The 22,198-nt window shown below is 36.6% G+C and overlaps 1 protein-coding gene across 2 annotated transcripts in view; it reads right to left on the minus strand.

Annotated features, from left to right (window-relative positions):
* Positions 1 to 1,210: 1,210 nt before the first annotated feature.
* Positions 1,211 to 22,198, minus strand: part of LOC127812274 (uncharacterized) — a 47,116-nt gene continuing 26,128 nt past the window's right edge. Inside the window, exons 1-2 of one of the 2 annotated variants that reach the window (XM_052352668.1) lie at positions 9,336 to 9,668; positions 1,211 to 1,832 (exon numbers count right to left, since the gene is read on the minus strand). In XM_052352668.1, coding sequence (XP_052208628.1) covers positions 1,498 to 1,832; positions 9,336 to 9,600 — 600 coding nt within the window. In that variant the 5' untranslated portion in view covers positions 9,601 to 9,668 and the 3' untranslated portion in view covers positions 1,211 to 1,497. Of the gene's footprint in view, positions 1,833 to 9,335; positions 9,669 to 22,198 lie in introns of those variants that run through there. The other variant, XM_052352669.1, reaches the window with a different exon arrangement.

A 22,198-nucleotide genomic window follows, 5' to 3' on the forward strand; every position in this document is an offset into this window, starting at 1 on the left:
TAATGTAATTATTAATTACTTTTAAGGGTAAAATACATAATTACAAATACCTCCCTTGTTAAAAATTAAAGTAGCATGACTATTTTACCCTTATAATTTTCTCTCCACTCTCTCCTATTTCCCCAACTCCAATTTTACAATTACACATAACATTTTATGTTTCAAAGCAATCGCATTCATTTTAAAAACTTTTTTTTTTTTGAAAAATTTTAATTTATAATATAAAGCTAAAAAATTAAAAACTTGAATTTTATATTTTTAATTGGAGATTCAATCATTTAATAAAAAATCAAGAGTTAAAAAAAATTAAAAAAAGTGCTTTCAATAACTGAATTGGTCATTAATTTTTTTTTTTTTTTTTTACAATCACTCTTAACTTCTTTTTTAGTTTCAGTGGTAGACTAGGGTTACATCTTGTTATTTTATATCGATTAATGCTAACGTGATAATTTTTTTTTTATTATTTTTGAAAATGAATGGGGTAAATTTTATTAAAACAAAACTTAAGATGATTATCAACGGATATAAGTTGAAAGAAGAAATGATGAATAACCACCACACCCTGCCCCCCTTAAATGGATGATACCCATCAAATCCAGCCCCAAGAGAACAGACACACCAAAAATCATCAGCATTAATAATCCCTTCCTTTCTTTCTTTGAACAACGCCACTTTACTGGTATTCAATTGCCCATAATACGAACTTCCAACTCAGATTTAGGGTTTGGGAGGAGGAGGTATCGATGGCGGACTAAATAGTTAAAAAAGAGTAATGCTATTTATCTTTAATAGAGATAAACAACACTAATGTGTCATTCATGTAAAAATATTTGTTTAGACAACGTTTATTAAAATGAACAAGATAAGAGAGTATCAAGATAAAGCCATAATGTTTTCCGGACCAAGATATGGAATATTTAAGATACGGCTGAGAAGTATTTTAAAATTTTTATTAAATTTTTTAAAATGCACTAAAAGACACAAACGTTATTTTTTTCTTATATGTAAAAATCAATATTTGCTTATCTTGAGAAGAAAGAGAGATAAGCATATATTGAAAAATCAAGATATGAAGTCGTATGATTTCTTTTTCTAAAGTCACTAGATAAGTTTAACAAACACGTTAGAAAAAACAAACATCTAAAATACTTCTCATATATATTTGATATTTTTCATCTCATGTCTTAGTTAACAAATACTACCTCAAGAAAGATGAAAAGACACTTAACAGATTTTATATTCAGATAAACACTTCTACATGAATTATCACATCACCGTTGTTATTCATCTCTGCTAGAGATACATACATTACTCGTGTAATACATTTTCTGGCTTCTCAACCAACCAACCAACCACAAAGTAGGCTTATACATTTTATAGTATTACATTTTACACAACACGCAGCGTAGTGCATCAGCCCCCAACCACAGGCTTCTTCTGCTTACAACACAACACACCACAAAAACACATAAACGAAGCCAGCCCTAAATCCATTCTTCACTTCTCGTTCCTCTGGCGGCCAACCCCGGGAACGAACAGATCGTCGAATATTTTTCCGGTGATATGCCTACCGCTGAATTCCTTCATCATGAAGATTCTTATCGCATCTTCCGGTTTCTGGTTTGCGTTGGAGTATTGGCCAGCTCTCGAGTCTTCTTTGCCATGGCCGCGACTGACCGTTTCGACTCCATCGGGTAATTTGCCGCCGGATTCTTTCTCCAGTTTGGTGATCCTAGCTTGCAATGCCTCTATTGCTTGTTTATTGTCCTCGGTTTTCTTCTTCTTCTCGTCCTGAAGCGATCGCGAGAGGATGTTAACAATTGGTGTCCCTCCTGCAGATAGTTCCGGCCGGTTGCAGAGATGTCAATGCCCAGAAAATCAAGTTTGAAGAATTGAAAGTGGAACTGGTTTACAGGTCTGCTCAGAAGGATATATAATACGTGAGAGCATATATATGATCAATTCATAGAAATTCATCCTCAAGTCCTTAATTGATGCAGTTGATCTTATATTGATTCAGCTACACAGATCATAATGCTAGAAATCTATACTAAAGGCCCTTACACATGTCTCTAATCACGCTATTTATTTTACTTTTTATTATATTATAAATAATTCATTATTTATTCTTTTTTTTACCTAAAAAACTATACTTATTCTAACCACACTCCCTATTCTACTCTTCCTTTTATTTATTTATTAATAAACTTCAATTCTAATTTTTTTACCTTACCTATAATTTTTATTACTATAAGAATTTAATATTTATTTTCTAATTTAATAATAAATATTAATGCATTAAAATTTAATATTATTTAATATATCTTTAAAATTAATTTAGTAATATTTTTAAATAAAATTATTTAACATTTTTTTTCAAAATAATAATTCATCTTTCACCGTCACATCTGTTCATCTTTTGCCACTCCTTCACTGTTGATTCTTTGCCTTCTTCGGCTGCTTGACCTCTTCTAATTTGTCATGTCGAACCGCTTGAACCCTTCGCCTCGACTACGACAGGCGATGACAAGGGCTGCAACGATAATCGTCATGGGGGGAGGCTATTGAGATGGCTATTATGGAAAGAGATGACAAGGGCTGCAGCGAGGCGGTGGTAGTTAGAGTGGAGAAATTCCAAAACCTCCCTAAAAATTTGGCTTGATTAGGGAAATAGCAATCGGTCGAAGACAGCCTAATGGAAGATGGTGGTTTTCTTAATCTTAAAATTTTCCGTCCAGTTATTCTTTATTAAGTTTCAAGTGATATATTGTTATTTATTAAAATAAATAAACTTAAATAGTAAGTAATACTACATTTAAGATATTATCAATCTGAGATTGAGTCCTAACGAACTTCTTTTTTTCAGCAAAAAATTTCATGTCAATAGACAATAAATATCAAACATCTAATCCTTAAAAATGAACTGCACACGCACAAGAGCCGACGCATCTAAAATTTTATAATTCATTTTTTGGTAAATTAAACACTCTCTTACCGTTTGATTAAAGTGCGCCAACTATGCACAAATCTCTAGTGAGTTTTATTAACACAGACCACTTAACCCCTTTATTATTAATAAAGATGTGAGTTTTATTGACATAGACCACTTAACCCCTTATTATTAATAAAGGTGTGTTAAATTTTCTTTAAATTATTAAAATATAACAAAGTTGTGGGAACGATTTTGTCTTTATGTGAGATTGTCCAATCGCTTGTGTTTCTTCGAGAGGTCGGATTTCGAGTTTAGAATATGGCAAGGTTGTGGGAACAATTTTGTCTTTATGCGAAATTGTGCAATCACTTGTGCTTCTTTGAGCGGTTGGATTTCGAGTTAATTTTATCCCCCAATAATCCTATCCGTTTATCTAAATCGTGGGATAGGCAGATTATAAGTTTTAAAAATTGTGAGATAGCTCAAGTCAAAGGTCGTCTGCGTAATAGCGATCTCTCAAGTTTCTCAAAATGTTAAAAAAAATATCTCTATATTCATTATCATTATAAAAAAAAAAAAAAACAAAGAACCCAAAAAATTAAACAAAATTATAAATGGTCAACAATGACATCGCCAGCAACTACTAAATCAGATTCTAAGAAACCCGAACCTCTGAATCTAGGTTCTTTGAAGGGTTCTTTGTTTGGCCCTTAAAGAACCCAAAAATTTGTGGCATGAAAAACCCTTAAGTCTAGTTACTCGACTTTGAAGCACCTAGTTTCAAGGCTTAGATTTGCTTGAATAAATCTAACCCTTGAATCTGGGTTCTTTGAAAGAAGAATCCATATTCAAAGATTTAGGATTTAGAGTTTGAGGTTCTTCGAGTTTGAAGGACGAAGGACGAGTCCAAAAATTTAGGCTCGGAAGAGAGAGAAAGAAACTTAGTACCGCTAATTTGTTGTAGTTTATTTTAAATTAAACTAAAGGAAGAAGTATAGGGAACAAGAGAAGGAGAGGAATATAATCTAAAAGATAGCCTTCTATTAATCTGGAAGAAGAGAACAGAAAAAACTTCCGCACCGAAAGCTGATTGCAGCTAGCCTATTTATAATAGGCAGAGACTCCTACTTTCATGCCACTACTAACAAAATAGCTTAAGACTAGAACTTACAAATTAACTGAATTCAATCAGAAAAACTAATAAGTAGATAAGACTAAAGATTTATTCAACTACCTAACTAGCACAGAATCAGGATTACACATCAACATCCTCCCTTAATCCTGATTCGACAAAGTAGTCATTCCCATCTTCTGCTTCAACTTGATGAAAGCTTCATACTTCAGTGGCTTGGTGAGGATGTCAGCCACTTGATCTTCAGACTTGCAGTACTCCAATTTTATCTCACTTTTGGCAACCTGATCTCTCAAAAAATGATAGCGTATGTCTATATGCTTGCTTCTTCCATGTATAACAGGATTCTTGGCCAGATTAATTGTAGAAACATTATCAATAAAAATCTTCGTAGACTCTCTCTGTGGAATATAAATATGACCCATTAAATAACGCAACCAGATTGCTTGACATGCACTTGATGTTGCCGCTACATACTCTGCTTCACAGGTTGAAAGTGCAACAATTGATTGCTTCTTAGAGGACCATGAGCAAGCTGTATTTCCGAAATTAAAACAGTAACCAGATGTGCTTTTACGGTCATCTAAATCTCCTCCCCAGTCACTGTCTGAGTATCCTACAAGAGTACACTGGTTAGTTGAAGCATAAAACAGACCATGATCATAAGTACCTTTTAGGTACCGCATAATTCTCTTGGCAACTTGCATATGAGATTGTCGAGGAGATTCCATAAACCTACTAATCAAACCAACTCCATAAGAGATATCAGGTCTTGTGCATGTCAAATATCGAAGGCTGCCAACAATTTGCTTAAAATAAGTTGAATCAATAGGAGCCCCGTCATCATTCTTTGATACTTTCGTTCCAACTTCCACAGGGGTTCTCACAGGATTGCATTCAAACATATGAAACTTCTTTAAGAGATCAATAGCATACTTCTTTTGGGAAATAAAAATCCCATCTTCTCTCTGAACTACTTCTATTCCAAGATAATATGACATTAGACCAAGGTCTGTCATTTCAAATTCATCCAACATAGATCTCTTAAATTCTGAAATCATTCTGGGATTATTGCTTGTAAAGACTAAATCATCAACATAAAGACACAGCAATAATATATCACCAGAATTATTAACTTTAACATATAAAGAGTGCTCAGAGGGGCATTTTCCAAAACCTGTTTTACTGAAGAAATAATCAATGCACTTGTTCCATGCTCTCGGTGCTTGTTTCAGGCCATACAAAGCTTTCTTCAGTCTATAAACTTTATCTTCCTTTCCCTTCTTCACAAATCCTGGAGGTTGCTTGACATAGACTTCTTCTTCCAATGGACCATTTAAAAATGCCGACTTCACATCCATTTGGTGAACCTTCCAATGATTCTGTGCAGCCAAAGCAATAATCAATCTAATAGTTTCAATTCGAGCAACAGGAGAGAATACCTCTTGATAGTCATAACCCGGACGTTGCTCATATCCCTTCGCCACCAATCTTGCCTTATGCTTTTCTAACTTGCCATCTGACTTTCTCTTTGTCTTGAAAACCCACTTCACATCAATGGCATTGTGACCTTGTGGAATATCAGTAAGCTCCCATGTGTCATTTCTTTCTATTGCGTTTATTTCTTCAGTCATAGCCTTCACCCACTTGTATTCTCGATTTGCTTCCTCAAAAGTCATTGGTTCACAATCTGCGAACATTGCGAAATGCACAAAATTTCCATCATCATCAATAGCATTGTCAGAAATTACCTCAAAATCACGCAAGGTAATTGATGGCTGCCATTGTCTCCTTGGTCTTTCTGTTTCCAAAGGAGCAGATCTTTCTTGGGCAGAGATTGGTGAAGCCTCAAAATTTCTGATGGGAGCAGCAACTTCAGAGACCTCTTCAAGGTCAGTAATGAGGTGTCTTCTTGAATCATCATGTATTTCTTCATCCCATTTCCAGATCTCATCTTCGGCAAACCTCACATCCCTGCTTAAAATCACCTTCTTTGTTACTGGATTATATAGCTTGTAGCCACCACGCTTGTAGCCAATAAAGATGGTTTTCACCCCTCGATCATCAAGCTTTGTCCTTGTTTGTGCTGGAACATAAGCATAAGCAACTGATCCAAACACCTTTAGGTGTTTTACACTTGGCTTGTAACCACTCCATGCTTCTGCAGGAGTAATATCCTGGACACTCCTTGTTGGAGACCTATTTAATAAATAAACAGAACACGATATAGCTTCTGCCCAAAAAGAATTAGGCATACCTTTGGCCTTTAACATGCTCCTTGTCATATTCATTATCGTTCTGTTCTTTCGTTCGGCAACTCCATTGTGCTGTGGAGTGTAAGGAAATGTGACTTCATGCTTGATTCCCTGTTCTTCACAAAACTTGTTAAATTCAGCAGATACATATTCACCCCCACCATCAGTTCGCAAAATCTTAATAAAATGACCGCTTTCCTTTTCGACATGAGCCTTGAATTTCTTAAAATATCCAAAAACATCGGATTTCCTTTGCAGAAAATAAACCCAGATTTTTCTGCTATAATCATCAATAAAAGTGAGAAAATACCTATTGTTTCCAATAGTTAGTGTGTTCATCGGGCCACATACATCGGAGTGAATGAGCTCAAGTGGTTGTACTGCACGCTGATTTCTTACAGCAAAGGGCATCCTACTTTGCTTTCCAAGAGTACAGGCTTCACATAACTGATCATGATGTTTAATGCTTGGCAAACCAGTCACCATATTTTTCTGAGCAAGCAACCTTAAACTACGAAAATTTAAATGCCCAAAACGAAGATGCCACAGCCAAGATTCATCATTTATTATAGCATTAAGGCAGGTATAACTACCACTAGAAATATCAACTCGAAACATTCTATTCATGGTCAGAGGAGCCTTAAGAATGAGTGTACCTCTCTTATCAAGAATGGAGAGTTGTTTGTTCCGGATACTCATGTCATACCCTTTTTCCAGCAGCTGACCAATACTTAGCAGGTTACTTTTCATGCCCGGCACATAAAAAACATCAGAGATGTATTTATGATCTCCATTCTTCAAATTTATGAGAATCTTCCCTTTCCCCATTACTGGAATTGTGCTGTCATCGGCAAATTTGACCTTGGATTTTACTGATTCATCAAGGTCAGTAAACAACTCCTTCTTGCCACACATATGATTTGTACATCCGGTGTCAAGAAACCAGGTGTGATAGCTTGGTGCTTCATCAGCTGCTGTAACCATCAAGAGGGCATGACTCTCATCATCTTCACTTCCTTGTACATACTGAGCCCTTTGATCATCTTTTTTGTATCTGCACTCACTCGCATAATGTCCAAATCTATGACATGAGTAGCATTCAACATTAGACTTGTCATACCTCTCTTTACCACGTCCTCGACCTCGGCTTCTGGAGTTCGAGTTGCGTTGATGGTGGTTATCTGATCTCTCCTTCTTGTCATTTCCTTGAAAATTGTTCTGACTTCCGCGGCCTCTGTTGTTGTTGTGACCCCCACGTCCTCGTCCTTTACCACACAAACTACCTTGTCCTAAATTGGTGTCACTGCTTCGTTCCGCTTTGGTGGAGACTTGACTTTGAAAGGCCTGCTCAATAGGCTTTTCAATTTGCTTCTCATTCATACGTTGCTCATGGGCTTGCAACGTACCTGATAGCGCATTAGTTGTCATCTCGGACAAATTATGAGCTTCTTCTATCGCCACCACTATATGCTCAAATCTGGGTGTTAGTGTCCGCAAAATTTTTTCAACTTTTAACTGCTCTGTATATTCCTCCCCATAAATTTTCATTTGATTTGTCAAAGCAAGAACTCGACTTACATAATCAGAAACACTTTCAGAAGATTCCATTTGTAAGAGTTCATATTGACGTCTTAGTGTTTGGAGTCTCACCTTCTTAACTTTATCCTCACCTTTAAATGACGTCATCAGGGTATCCCAAGCTTTCTTTGACGTTGTTGCAGCTTCAATCTTCTCAAAGACCTCATCATTCACCCCTTGATGAATGAGATACAGTGCCTTCTTGTCCTTCTTCTTCTGTTCGCGATGAGCATTTCGCTGTGCTTCAGTTGCTGTTTCAGCAATTGCCGAAACTCCAGCCTCTACCACACTTAGCAGTTCGTGGTAGTCAAAAAGCACTCTCATCTGAACACTCCATCGGTGGTAGTTTTTCCCAGTCAAAATGGGAACAGAAATCTGAGTTGAGCCGTTCATCAACTTGGCTCTGATACCACTGTTGTAGTTTATTTTAAATTAAACTAAAGGAAGAAGTATAGGGAACAAGAGAAGGAGAGGAATATAATCTAAAAGATAGCCTTCTATTAATCTGGAAGAAGAGAACAGAAAAAACTTCCGCACCGAAAGCTGATTGCAGCTAGCCTATTTATAATAGGCAGAGACTCCTACTTTCATGCCACTACTAACAAAATAGCTTAAGACTAGAACTTACAAATTAACTGAATTCAATCAGAAAAACTAATAAGTAGATAAGACTAAAGATTTATTCAACTACCTAACTAGCACAGAATCAGGATTACACATCAACATAATTAACGTAACACCATCGTGATGTCGTCTCCACCATCTACACGATCACCACTCACTCATCTCCATCGGACAACTATATATTGCCTAAAGAAACTGGCCTCGAGATAGTGTGAAGAGGAGAGGAGTAAGAGAAGAAAGAAAGGAGAGTGAAGGACAGAGATCATCGACGACGTGAAGAGAAGGGAGAGAAAAGGAGGGGCGGGAGCGGAGAGAAAAAGAAAGGGAAGAGATGAGGAAAAGAGGAAGAAATAGCATACATATAAAATAAAATAGTAACGGAGGATACATGTTATCTTTAAAAAAAATATAGGCCATTAATGTAATTTAATTAAATCTCATTTATTTTTATAATTTTTTTTTTCCATTGAAGAGGGTTCTCCATTAAACTATAACATTCACCTGAGTTTTCTTTACCTCTTTATTGCTTCTTCCTCTTCTGTTGTAAATTTTCTCAATTTTACTTCAATTATTTCGGAAAAATCATCTGAGTCTAAAAACTAATAAAATGATATTTTCTCTTATCCTCATCCTAGCTACTTTTATTGCATTGAAATAGAGGCGCTTTCAAAATTTTCATAATTTAAAGTAATTATTATAAAACAAACGCAAATTAAGTTAAACCTAAAAACCAAGAGACAAAGAAATTAGTAAAAGAGTGTAGAAGCGCAACGAATAGGAAGAAAGAAAGAAGTTAGGTTAGGTTAAAGCGTACCGGGGATGTATTTGATGCCCTCTTGGAAGCCATAGAAAGCGGCGTTTTTGGCCAAACGGCCGATCTTGGCCCGATCTTCGTCGTTGGCCAGGTGGTGGTTCACCCTGTTAACGACGACGTTATCTCTGACGGCCCGATCTGCTTTTCCGACGGCCGTCCAGGCGAAATTGTATGAGCTGCGGCACGCTCCCTTCACGGAACTCAGATCGGGTGCGTTTCGCTTCACTGTCTCGGTGGTTGCGCTGATGAATTCCCACATTCCCATCTCTCTATCTCTCTCTCTTTCCTGTGTTTGTTAAGCAAAGGATGTAGAAGACAGTGGGAAGCAGCATTCTTTTTATATATATATATATATATATATATTTTCCTGTATGCATTTACTTGGAGGTTTCTTAAACTGTGGGCGCGTCACCAAAGCAACTTCCTAGTTTCAAAGGCAGAATGGTACTTATAATGTAATGTAATATTAAGAAATGAATAAAAGGATTGACAGGTTAATTACACGACGACTATAAATCCGAGGCCATGTTTTATGTATCTCTTTAATAAATAAAAGATTATAAAGAATATTTACACTATAAAATATTAAAAACAAAACTATCCCTCAAAGCACATAGTCACGCTCTTTCAAACCAATAACATTAATTAATTTCTGTAAATAAAATTTTTATTAAAACAAAAATACAAAATATCTACAGTTTAAGACTAGGGCATATCTTGAATCTCATAATAAAAAAAAATCAAACAAACAAAACAAGTATAAAAATAAACTAATAAAGGACATTTCTTTTATTACAACAATATAAAGATGTCAAATAAAGTCTTCAAAAGACTACACTTTAACCTCTCTATACACTTAAACGATTTCGATATGAATGATGACATTTGTAATGTTAACACTCGATCACTTATAAGATATTTGGGGAGGACACAAACAAATTTTGAAATTATCAATGCGTAAATATCCTTAAGAATTATAAAATATATTGGTGCAAATGATAACATTTGTGACAAAGACATATGACTACTCTTCAAATAATGACTTAAAAGTGCCAACAACGTATTATTGTTTGACTTGAAAGTTGACATTTGTGACGTAAATGTAAAAATGATTATAATTAAAAAACAAATAATCATCAATTAAGATTATTATTATAAAATTATTAGTGTGTGTGCCATAATATTAGATTTGGATGATATCTAGCGGGATTGTAATTAATATATTTATTTTATCTTCGTATATATTAATAAAAGACAAATTTATCATCATTCATAAACTCTCCAATTATTATATGAATGAATTCTCATATCTTCTGTAACACCTCGCCTTACACGGACGCGTCACTATAAGGCAATTCTCGAGAATCTTCTTTTTTTTCAAGTTCATCACGTGCGGTGTTTCAAGAACAATCTTCATATGCAGATAACATACCTGACACATACGATGGCTGGCACCCACGATGATTTTAAAAACAATCTTCACATGCTGATAAGATCCTGAGAACTCCAATCTTACTCGTTTAACTAACAAGATCAATAATCTTAAACTAAACGAGATATAGTATAACGTAGCGGATTAAATAACATCAAAATATCATGGCCTATCACGAGTTTCATACAAAGTGTTCCCACACCGAAATACGCATTACAAAACTACCAAATGATAACGACATTATCATACAACCGTTCATACATATACCAAAATAAATACTATCGCCTCAAAATAATATATATAACGACTATCACACAAAACATCATTGGCCCTTAATTGGCCATGTTCTCTCCCTCGCAGCAATCCCTAGCTAGAACGTTAAATGTTCCAGGGGTATAACTCAGATTAAATGATAAAATACCTAAGTGATGGCATGAAACAGTTTACTGAATGCATGAAAGACATACGAGCATGACATACATAGACTATAACAACATGCAACACATCTAATTTGAAAAATCTCCTTGGTATACTCAATCTCCCATGAAAAATCCATTCCACACACCTTTGAGATTGACATTTGTTGAGCCAATTTGCTTATATTAATTAAGTTTTGATGATTAATAAAAATATTTTTATGATATAAATGTATTTCTTTCTTATATAAAAAATAAATTTATTTTCAATTAAAGGTGGATTATCTTTAGAAATGTTTCCTACTTTTGATCATTTATATCTCAAAAGTTTATGTTTGAAGTTTTATTTATTGATAAATACTTTTATTCCTTATGCAAAAAGTATATTTATTTTGAATTAAAGGAGAATTACTTTTAGACATGTTTTCTCTTTCTCATAAAAAAAGTATATTTATTTTAAATTAAAGAGAATTGATTTTAGACATGTTTTTTCTTACTCATGTAAAAAGTAAATTTATTTTGAATTAAATGAGATTACTTTTAAACATATTTTCTTATTTTAATCATCTATGTCTCAAAAGCTTATATTTGAATTTTCAAATCTTAATTTCTTATGCAAAAAGTAAATTTATTTTGAATTAAAAGTAAGACATGTTTTCTTATTGTTTGATAAAGTTTAAACATTTTTTAAATTTCAAATTTCATATTAATCATTTCTTTAGTGGTTAAAATACTTATAAATACCCCTCAAACTCATTTGTTGAGAATCCATTACACATCCAAATCTCCCAAAAGCTCTCAAGCTAATTTTCAAGCATTCCAAAGCTCTCAAAGATTCATTATTCATCCACCGAAGAGCCACAAGGCAAGAGGAGAAAAAGATATTGCAAAGTCGAATCCGATCTTCTCCATTCAAACTGAGGTAACTGTTTATTTATTTATTTAAATATTATTACTTTGTATAATTTATTCTTAATTTCTTATTTGTGTCCAAGTGTGGACAAATTATTTGTAATATTTAAATTATTATTGAGTATTGTATAGGTTTTCTAGATCCGTTAAAATCTAAGTGAATCCAGTTTCTAAGGTAAGATAGGAAGAAAACATTGGTGTAGTGGTTGCCTAGAATCCACTGTAATCTAGGTGTGTATCTAGTTTCAAATGTGAGCTAGAGTGGAAATCTTGGTAATTTTGATTTAGTGGAACCCCAATGGTGGTTAGACCTTGGGAGAGTGGACTAAGTGTATGTGAAGACACTGAACCACTAAAATTGTTTTGTGCCTCATTGTATTTATTTTTGTAATATCTTGTGACTTACATTTATTATTAATCTCAAATATAATTTATTATATTTCTCAAATATAATTTTTTATATTTATCAAATATATATTTTTCAATAAAATCATTAATCAAGAATATTTATTAAAATTGAGAAAAAATTTAATTACTCAATTCACCCCCCTCTTGAGTGGTCATATCCTAAGGGACCAACAACCTTGCCAAGACATACTTAATCCTCGAGTGCCCTATCGTGTCACCCGATCACTGGGATTAACCTTACCCCATTCTCAAGAACACCTTATCCCGTCCCCCACGGACATAACAATGACACGAAAATCAATATCCTGATGATATGAAAAATTACACGCTATGCACTGACTCTTTTACAAGTAAAAACAGTTTATGCAATATAACACATGTTCGAAATGCATACGATGCCACAAGTGCATAAGTAAAACGCCTATGCATAACATCCCAAGTTCTAGAGGGTATAATTGCTCACTAGAACTAGTTCAATCACATGTAATCTAAGCTCGGGAGGGTAAAAATGCTCACCTGAACCCACTACACACACACCAACACACTTTCAAACAAGAGTAAGATTGGAATCAAACCACTCACCTTAATTCAGAAAAAGCCGATTTTCTCCTCGAAACACATGTCGTACCTCGAAAACCGTGCAATCCTTCCCTCAAATAGTCCAGTCGTCTCCTGTTTACCATTATGACTCTAAAAATCAATATTTCTATTTTTTCCATAATTTCCTCAATTTTTCCTTTTTTTTCCTATTTTTCCAACATTTATTTCCTTCGAAAATTCATAATAAATGTCAAATATCTAATTTCTCCAAATATTTTTGCATAAAGCTTCCTAAAATAATTTTACAAAAATTATAAAATTAATTTCAGGGAAAACCTGGGCCTCACGCACCCTCACACGCTGGTGCGTAGGTGAGGCTGAAGTCCGTGCGTGTACACGAGCGAGCTATCTTCTCTGGTTGTCTTCTCTGTCTACGGTCGCCGGTAATGGTCTCTGATGGCCAAAACGATGGCAGGGCCTTGAAGCTCTCGATGAGGCGACCTTGATGGAACCCTCAAAAGGTCGAAACAGTCACCGAAAGAAGCCTTAAATAGCTATTGTAAGTTGCGGTCCGGCAGCCCTCGATTTTTCGACGAGTTTCACAAAACCCCACTAAACCTATACCAAACTCTCTCAAACTCTCCAGAAATGCTCCCCAACCTTCAAAAAACAAAATCCCTTTATCCATGAGACTTGATTCAAGCAAAAACGTGAGAAATTTTGCTCGTTTTTTATTTTAAACCCTCGGCCTTCAACCCCTATTTATACTCGTTTTTTACGTCGATTTCCACCAAATCTTGCTTGTTCTTATCTGTTAAGCCCCAAATCTAGCTTCCAAACCAATCAACTAGCTTTAAATCATGAGATAAGGCCTTCGAAAATCTCAGCCAAATTAGCGGTCACCTCCGCCAATAAAACCGATCCCATCGTAGCTTTTTTCGGCCAATGGCAAACCCTACTCGCTTCATCATCACTTGGAGGCTACCCCTAAGACTCCAGGCGAGCTTCCCGATGCCTCAGGGTGGCTGGCCGGTGGCTACAGGCGGCCGGTCGGTTTCACACCATAAAGTTTCCATTTTTGCACTTTAACCCCAAAGTCTTTTCTAATTATATTTTCTCCCTATCCTTGATACCCCTATATTTTCTAACAATTCCACTACTACCCATAAGTTCCAAGCTATTCATTTCCTTCAATAATTTTGGAAAAACTCATCGTTTTGACTTCCCTCTAACAGTTTACAAAATTTGCTCTTTTGCCTGAATGCCTCTAATCGAGTGTTTTCGACCTCAAACCTTCACGAATCTCTTGATTTTGTCAAATATCACTTATTTGGGAAATTTTACCTTTATTGAATTTCTTTGACATGGACTCTCGCCTTTCGTTCATGTTTTGGATATTGTATTTTGGCCCGAAACTATAGTAATTTCCATTTTAACCCCATAATTTTTGAAAAAACTCTTGATATTAAATACTGGGTATTACATCTTCTATTTGAGAATCTTATTCTCAAGATGTTGAGACTATGTGACATGATTATCTTGTAATAGGACTTTTTAAATGATTCTTAGTTCTTAGATTCTTTGGATGGGGACTCCGATTAGTCGAGTGTGGACTAGTATAAGAGTTGTTACCTCATTTAGTATGAGATACTGATGGAAGGATGGTGTATCACATTCCAAATGATATCGAGATGTCACTAGTAGACTTGTGGGTGGTTGTTGGAGAACAACGCACCGAATGTGATGTCAATAATTGACCACATGGCATAGTGGATGATGATTGTTATTAAGTTGCGATAGTGTAAAGGCCCTCTCCCAGATAATCCCGCTAGCATAGGAAAATCCGAAAGGAGGTCGTCACATAAATGGATACAGAAACCAAACTCAAATTAAACATCAATATTTAATTTTTTTTTTTTTACTTGCTCATTGATCATCAGGAGCCAAAAGAAAGCATTTCCAATGGCGATTTAACTTACACAATTCTTTAAGCTCAAGGCCACACAATCAAAATATAAGGGCAATTATCATTTACAAAATAAGTCTCACTCCACATGCCCTCAAGACAAATCACTCCCCTGAACCTTTTCGGCTGGGGTATCTCTGTACACACTAGACCTGGGCTCTAGTCTTACTGGACTCTCCCTCAGCAATTGCTTTTCCTTTACCTGAAATGACATGAATAAACAAGGTGAGCCATAAGGCTCAGCAAGTATGTATTACAACACATGAAGCAATAGAGTCAAGACATGGGTAAACCAAAGTAGAATAGACCCGACTTCCCAAGTACGAGTAGCATTCCCATTAAATCCCATCATTATTACCAATTCCATACCTTTATCATTACGCACTTCGTGCATTATTTCATTTCTCAAAATACATTATTCTCCATGTAGTATATCGGCCTTTAAAGGCCTTTCATTCACATGCATGCATAAATATACATAGACAATTCATTTAGCCATTCATTTGGCTTGAGCATCACCTACCGGGTTTATGGCCACCTTACCCAAGTCAGGCGCTCTTTAGGATATCATTTTCTCACCTCGCGGTACATAGCCGCCGCGCAAAATAATAAGTGCACAATTAATAATAATATCATGCAATGCTCATGTAGGTTTCAAGTAAACATATCAAACATGCTTCATTATTAGCAATATTCCTCATAATCATCATGCACATTTAGCCATTTCAAGATTATATCCTCAGATGAGCCAATGATATTTTCATCACATGGTTTAGCATTATTTGTTGGGATCAATTTCTCAAGGTCAAATAATTTAATTACATGAATTCACCATTAACAATTCATGATTTTCATTTTTAATTCTCACCATTAATTAACTTCCCCATTTTTGGAACACCTATATATCCACGAGATGATTTCAAAGCCAACTAAAACATCGCAAGAGCTTTGGGGAAGAATTTCAAGCATTAGGAAAGAATCGGACCAAAAAGAAAGAATTAATCCATTCTATTGGTTGACCGAATTAAAGAGTTAGTCAACCGACTAAAGACTTAGTCAACCGATGAAGAGAAGTTAGTCGACTAAATAGGGGCTTGGTCGATTGAGTAAAAAGACTTGTTCGACTAACAGAAGCTTAAATTATCACTTGGTTGACTGACTGAAATCGCTTGGTCGACCGACTGAAACACTTGGTCGACTAACAGAACATGAATTATTACTTGGTCGACCGACTAAAACACTTGGTCGACTAACAGACCACTTGGTCAACCGACTGAAATCACTTGGTCGACCGACTGAAACACTTGGTCGACTAACAGAACATAAATTATTACTTGGTCGACCAATTAAAACACTTGGTCGACTAACAGACCACTTGGTCAACCGACTGAAATCACTTGGTCAACCGACTGAAACACTTGGTCGACTAACAGAACATAAATTATTACTTGGTCAACCGACTAAAACACTTGGTCGACCAACTGAAGAACAAAACATAAACTTGGTCGACCAACAAGGGCCTGAAACTTAAAAATGACAACGACAACTCACAAAACTCAACAACCCAAGCAAGATACACCAAACCTTGCTTATCTAACATTCCTAATCAATCAAGTATCATTCCTTGGAGGATTTAGGGTGAACTAAACCCTAACGAAAACTCTCAAAAAGACCCACGAATGATAAACACCAAAAGTTAAAGAAATGGGAAAAGAATCCATCGATTAATATAAACTCATGATTTGATCTTCTAATCAAATAGAAGATTCGAAGACAAGGGAACCAACTTGACCCAAGAGAAAGAGAATCCAAAACTTGCGTTAACAAGAAGAATCAACATGAACTTCCATAACCAAAAAGAAATGCAAGAAGAACTTGCCTTGATAATGCTTGGTCCAACGAGAAGAACAACCAACTGCAACTCCCACCTTTGAAGCTTCAATGGAGATTGAAAATGGAAGAAGAAGAAGGAGAAAGAAGTGGCCGATCGAGAGAGGAGGGGGAAGGAAAGAGAAAAAGACAAGAAAATAAAGAAAGCATGGGGGAAGGGATGGCCGCCCATCAGCCCTCCACCAACTCCATATGCCAAATTACAACTTTACCCCTCTCCTTTGCACACACACCACAAGCCTTTAAACCCATTATGGTCATTTACCTCTTTTTCATTTCTTTTTCATTTTCTTCTTTACCCCCATTTTCTTCTTTACCCCATAATACTAATATCTCCATTTCTATTAATAACCATTTATGAAATTCCCAATTCACCCTTGCTTTTCACACACACAAAGAACAACATCAAGCCCTCATTAGACTTTTCATAATTCATTCTTTTTTTTTTAACTAATTAAAATACACAAAACTTTATGCTCATGGGCCCAAGGCCCATTTCATTAGCCCAACACAATGGGCTCAAAATATTTTCTTAGGCCCAAGGGCTTCTCAATCTCATTCTTAAATAAAACCCAATCCAAAACAAATGGTTTCAATCTAAGTTTTCTTTAAAAAAAAACCCAATTTCTTAAGTCAAACACTTCACAATTCTATAACATTTTATTCTTGAGGCTAATTTATCACACATAATAATTCAAAATTCAAGTAAAAACTCTAGACCCATCAACGGGTCGTTACAGATAGTGTAGCTGATTCTTAGATTGAACTCACACAGTTGTCTTATGTATGTGTGTGAGTAATTTGCTAATGCATCGAACCATCCAATTGCGAGGTGGAGAGGTTCATCTATGCGGTTCCGTATTGTTAGTTCATGGAGGCAAGTGCTCAGGGAGAAGATCTGTCACCCTCATCATCATTGATAGGGTAAACTTCTTATGTGATCTACTATTAATATGACGGGATAGTCCCTAGCTAGATAGATTAATTATCAAGAAAGGTGTTTCCTAAGATGTCATCTAGTCACATTGATGAGCTCAGACAGTAATCGTCAACTATAATATGTTCATTTGAAGTGAGACTTCATTGTCATCTATATTGTCTTGAACCACTGCTAGGTGCTATTCAGGAACCCTCATATAGTCATCGAGATAAAGAAAGATTCTGGTGATGGGTCAAAGGGTTAGCCGGTGTCGAAATAAGTTTTGGTGTTATTGATTGCTAGCGGACGGTGAAGCTAAAACGTCACACACCATATTGTTTCATGTTTAGTATCGACATCATGTGCCCAAAGCGTCTCGGGGATTGGCGAGTCAAATGTTGATTTGCAAGCTTGAGGAGTCAACTTTCCTCTCGAGGAGTCAATTCCCAGTAGCAGTGGGAGTCGACTCCCAATGCATGAAAAGTCGACTTTTGGTGCTACCTTAGCCTTCCTAATTGCGTGCCATGTGTTGGCCAATTGAGAGGGGTTGAGGGTGAAGTGGTGAATTAGCCAAGGGATTAAAATTGAAAAAGCAGAGAATTCACTACTTCTTTCTGCATTTTCTTCTTCCTCTGTTATTTTGTCGCAGTGAAAATTTATTAAAGCGTGATAGTCACGCAAGAAATTTTGAGATACGGGTGTTGGTGATACGGGCAATCTCTTGTCTATAATAGGTAGAGGTGACCGAAAGGGTACCAGACAACACGCTAGGTGTGGATAGCCTAGGATCACCACAACGTGAGGTAGAATTAGTCTTAGTACAGAAATAGTTTATGTACCTTAGCCTAATATCAAACTTTAGGTACGTATTTATTGTTATTCATGTGATGAATATACGTATTGCTTAAATATCCAAACTGTGTATGGCATGTGTTTATTGTATTTCGCTGTGCATATTTGATGTGTAAAAATTTCTAATTTTACCTGCACCGCCATATATGTAATCCGTAAGTGGTATCAAAGTCTCAGTTTAGTATTTAATGTATATTCGTGATTTCATGTGTCAAATATAGCAAACTGGTTGGTGTTCAAAGGTTGTAGAAAATCGAATTTACAGTTTTGTTTCTAGAAGAGTCGACTTCCCAAGAACATAGAGTCAACTTTCAATGCAGATATGCTAAAGGAAACTCCCCTGGGGTAGAGGTTAACTTCTACATGCTACAATGCCCATACATGTTCTAATGGCCTTGTTGTTGGTGGTTATGTGGTGATTCGCATTGAACATCGACACGGGGTGTTAGATATGTGTGTATGAATGTCCGATTGTAATATTTGGCATATGCATGTGATATAAATGTTTGCAAAATTGTTTTGAAGCAACGAATGTATGTTTAGGATGAGCATGAGCTTGGTATGAATGAATGAATGTTATAGAGGCTTCGGTTGATTTATTTCAATTTGTAATAATTATTTATTCAATTATGTACTAAGACATAAGTCTCGAGTAGCTTTTTTTAGTCTTTGTTTTAGATCTTTTAAATGAAGACAGTGTTAAAGAGTTAATAAGATTAGAATCAAGGAGTGGAGAAGCAAGCAGTACATCATATCACGTTGGATGTGATATGTGGCGTGGTGTAAACCCTGGAGGCTCGAGTTTATACTGTGCCTAATCCCATGGTCATTCTAGTTTATTTATTTAGTTTATCGTTCATTTTATTATGCAATGGTTGTGTGATAGAATGAATGGTGTATGATGAGACCTTAAGATAGAAGTTCCAAAAATCTTCCAATGAGCAAACTAATATTAGATTTAAGCAATGAATCTGATTCATTATGGCTTTCCACTAAACTTGCTTGACTGGACGCCAAAGGCACATTTTCTTGGGTTAAGTTACATGTTATATTAGCAGCACACTGCCAAAACTTGCACTAATTTCTCCACATGCGGTTCCTCATAATGGCTCTTAACCACTAGATCATCGACATAAGCTTCCATGGTGGTTCCCAACAAGTCCTTGAACAGGTTGTTAATCATCCATCAGTAAGTCGCTCCCACATTCTTTAGCCCAAAAGGCATGACCTTGTAATAGTAGGTCTCTGTTTCGATGATGAATGAGGTTTTTTCAGTGTCAAGCAAAAACATGCTAATTTGATTGTACCTAGAGAAAGCATCCAAGAAACTTAACATGTGGTATCCCAAAGTGTCGTCCACTAAACGGTCGATACGTGGAAGGGGAATCTTTCGGGCAAGCCTTATTCAAGTCAGTGAAGTCCACTTGCAGACTCGTCATTTCCTACTAGGCTTCCTTATCATTACAACGTTAGCGAGCCAATTAGGATAGTAGACCTCATGAATGAATCCAGCTTTCAAGAGCTTGCCAACCTCTTCTTCGAGGGCTGGCAGCTTGTTAGGTGCAATGTTCCTCTTCTTCTTCTTGACAAGCTTAGCTCCTGACTTTATGTTCAACTAATAGGAGATCACTTGAGGGTCGATTCCCAGCATATCTGTGGGTGTCCATGCAAAAATATTCCCATTATTTCGTAGACACTATACAATCTCATGTTTCTCCTCTGGCGGTAATTGGCTCCCAACATAGACCAATTTTTCCTCGTCCTCATAGAGTTTACCAGGCTCTAGGGCTTCCACTGGCTATGGCTTCAATAATCCCTGCTTAGAGATAGACATGGTCTCAACTCATGCATGAGAGACCTCCTTGCATTTTGTCATCTTCGTGGATGAAACATAACAAAGCTCGGCCTTCTTTTAGTAACCTCAAACCTACCCTATGCCACCAGGGGTCAGGAATTTCATCAAGAGATAGTAGGGATAAATGACCACCCTCATGTTATTGATGAGCGACCTCCCATGAATGATGTTGTAGGCCATAGATAGCGTATTAGTCACCATGAAGTTCACTTGATGAGTAATGCTTTAGGGATGTGAGGCCAGAGTTATTAGTAACTGTACATAACTTGCCATGGGTATCGCCTTGCTAGTAAAGCTGTATAATGGCAAAGAAATAGGTCGGAGGTGGTCATGAGCGATATGCATATGCTCAAACTAGTTTCGATAGATCAAGTTGATGGAATTACCATTGTCCACAAAGATCTGGTCAATCAGGTGCTTGGTGATAACAACAAAGATGACTAGGGGGTTGTCGTGAGGCATAAGTATGTTCCCTTGGTCTATGGGAGTAAAGGTGATGGGCTCCTCATCAAGTGCCACGTGAGCCACGGAGTCCACTTGTAGAGCTTGGCATGCATATGATTTCTTGGCTAATGAAGAGTCACCAGCCAAAGTTTCTCCTCCGGAGATAACATGGATGTGCTTTCTCATGGGCTCATAATCCGTTGGGGGCATAGAAGTTTCACCCCTTTGGGCCCTCTTTGCTACTCTGGTGGGGCCTAATATTGTTGATTTCCACCTCCTCCATCACAATATGCCCTAGGGAATCTATCCTGTCATGGTAGATTATTATAATATGGGCCTCTCTGTTGTGAAAGGTCTGGTCTGGGTTGATTCTAGAAGAATCAATCGAGTTTGCCTTCCTTGGCCATCTTCTCAATTTGGTTGTAAGTTGATGACAACTTTATGTGGTGTGACCCAAGCACTAATGGAATTTGTAGAAAGATTGTGGATCTTCCCTTATTAGTTTGTCAAGAGATCGGGGAAAGTTACTAAGACCCGTGTGCGCTATGGATGAGAGGATGGCCTCTTGAGGAATGGCGAGGGGTGTAAGTTGGAACTCTAGTAAGAGGTGACATGTATGCCTGATGATGATGCCGGTGATAATCATCGGGCCTGGGGTCTTTATGTCATGTTGTTTAGCCCCATTGCCAGCAAGTCGACCTCTTTTCTTTGCTCCCTCGTCAAACAGCTCTGGGGAATTGTAGGTGCGTAAAATATCTAGCTACACAACGTATCTATTGGTACAGGCAAACAAATCGGTCAATATGGTTGGCTATTTAAGAGCCAAGGACTCTTTTAATGGAAAAAAGGTGGTCCCTTGCAGGAAAGTCGACACTACTACCTCGACTAGTAAACCCTGGACCTCCAGCATTGCATTTTTAAAACGATCTATATATTGCCTCAACGTCTCCCTAGGAACTTTCCAGATGCCAAGGAGGTAAGTAGGGTCTTTCTTTCTCGAACCGTTAGCTGTAAAGGTTGCGATAAACTCCACTCATAACTATTTGTAGAAGGTGATATATAACTGGAGGGCAACTCACTAAACCAAGCGTGGGCATACTCTGTCAAGGATTGCAGGAAAATTAAGCACATAATGGCATCACTCCATTTGAATGGATATGCCAAGGATTCAAACCGTTAGGTATAGAGGATGGGATCATTTCTCCTACTATATTAAGGAAAATACAGGA

The sequence above is a fragment of the Diospyros lotus genome, chromosome 10, assembly GCF_014633365.1.
Source record: "Diospyros lotus cultivar Yz01 chromosome 10, ASM1463336v1, whole genome shotgun sequence".
Classification (NCBI taxonomy): domain Eukaryota; kingdom Viridiplantae; phylum Streptophyta; class Magnoliopsida; order Ericales; family Ebenaceae; genus Diospyros; species Diospyros lotus.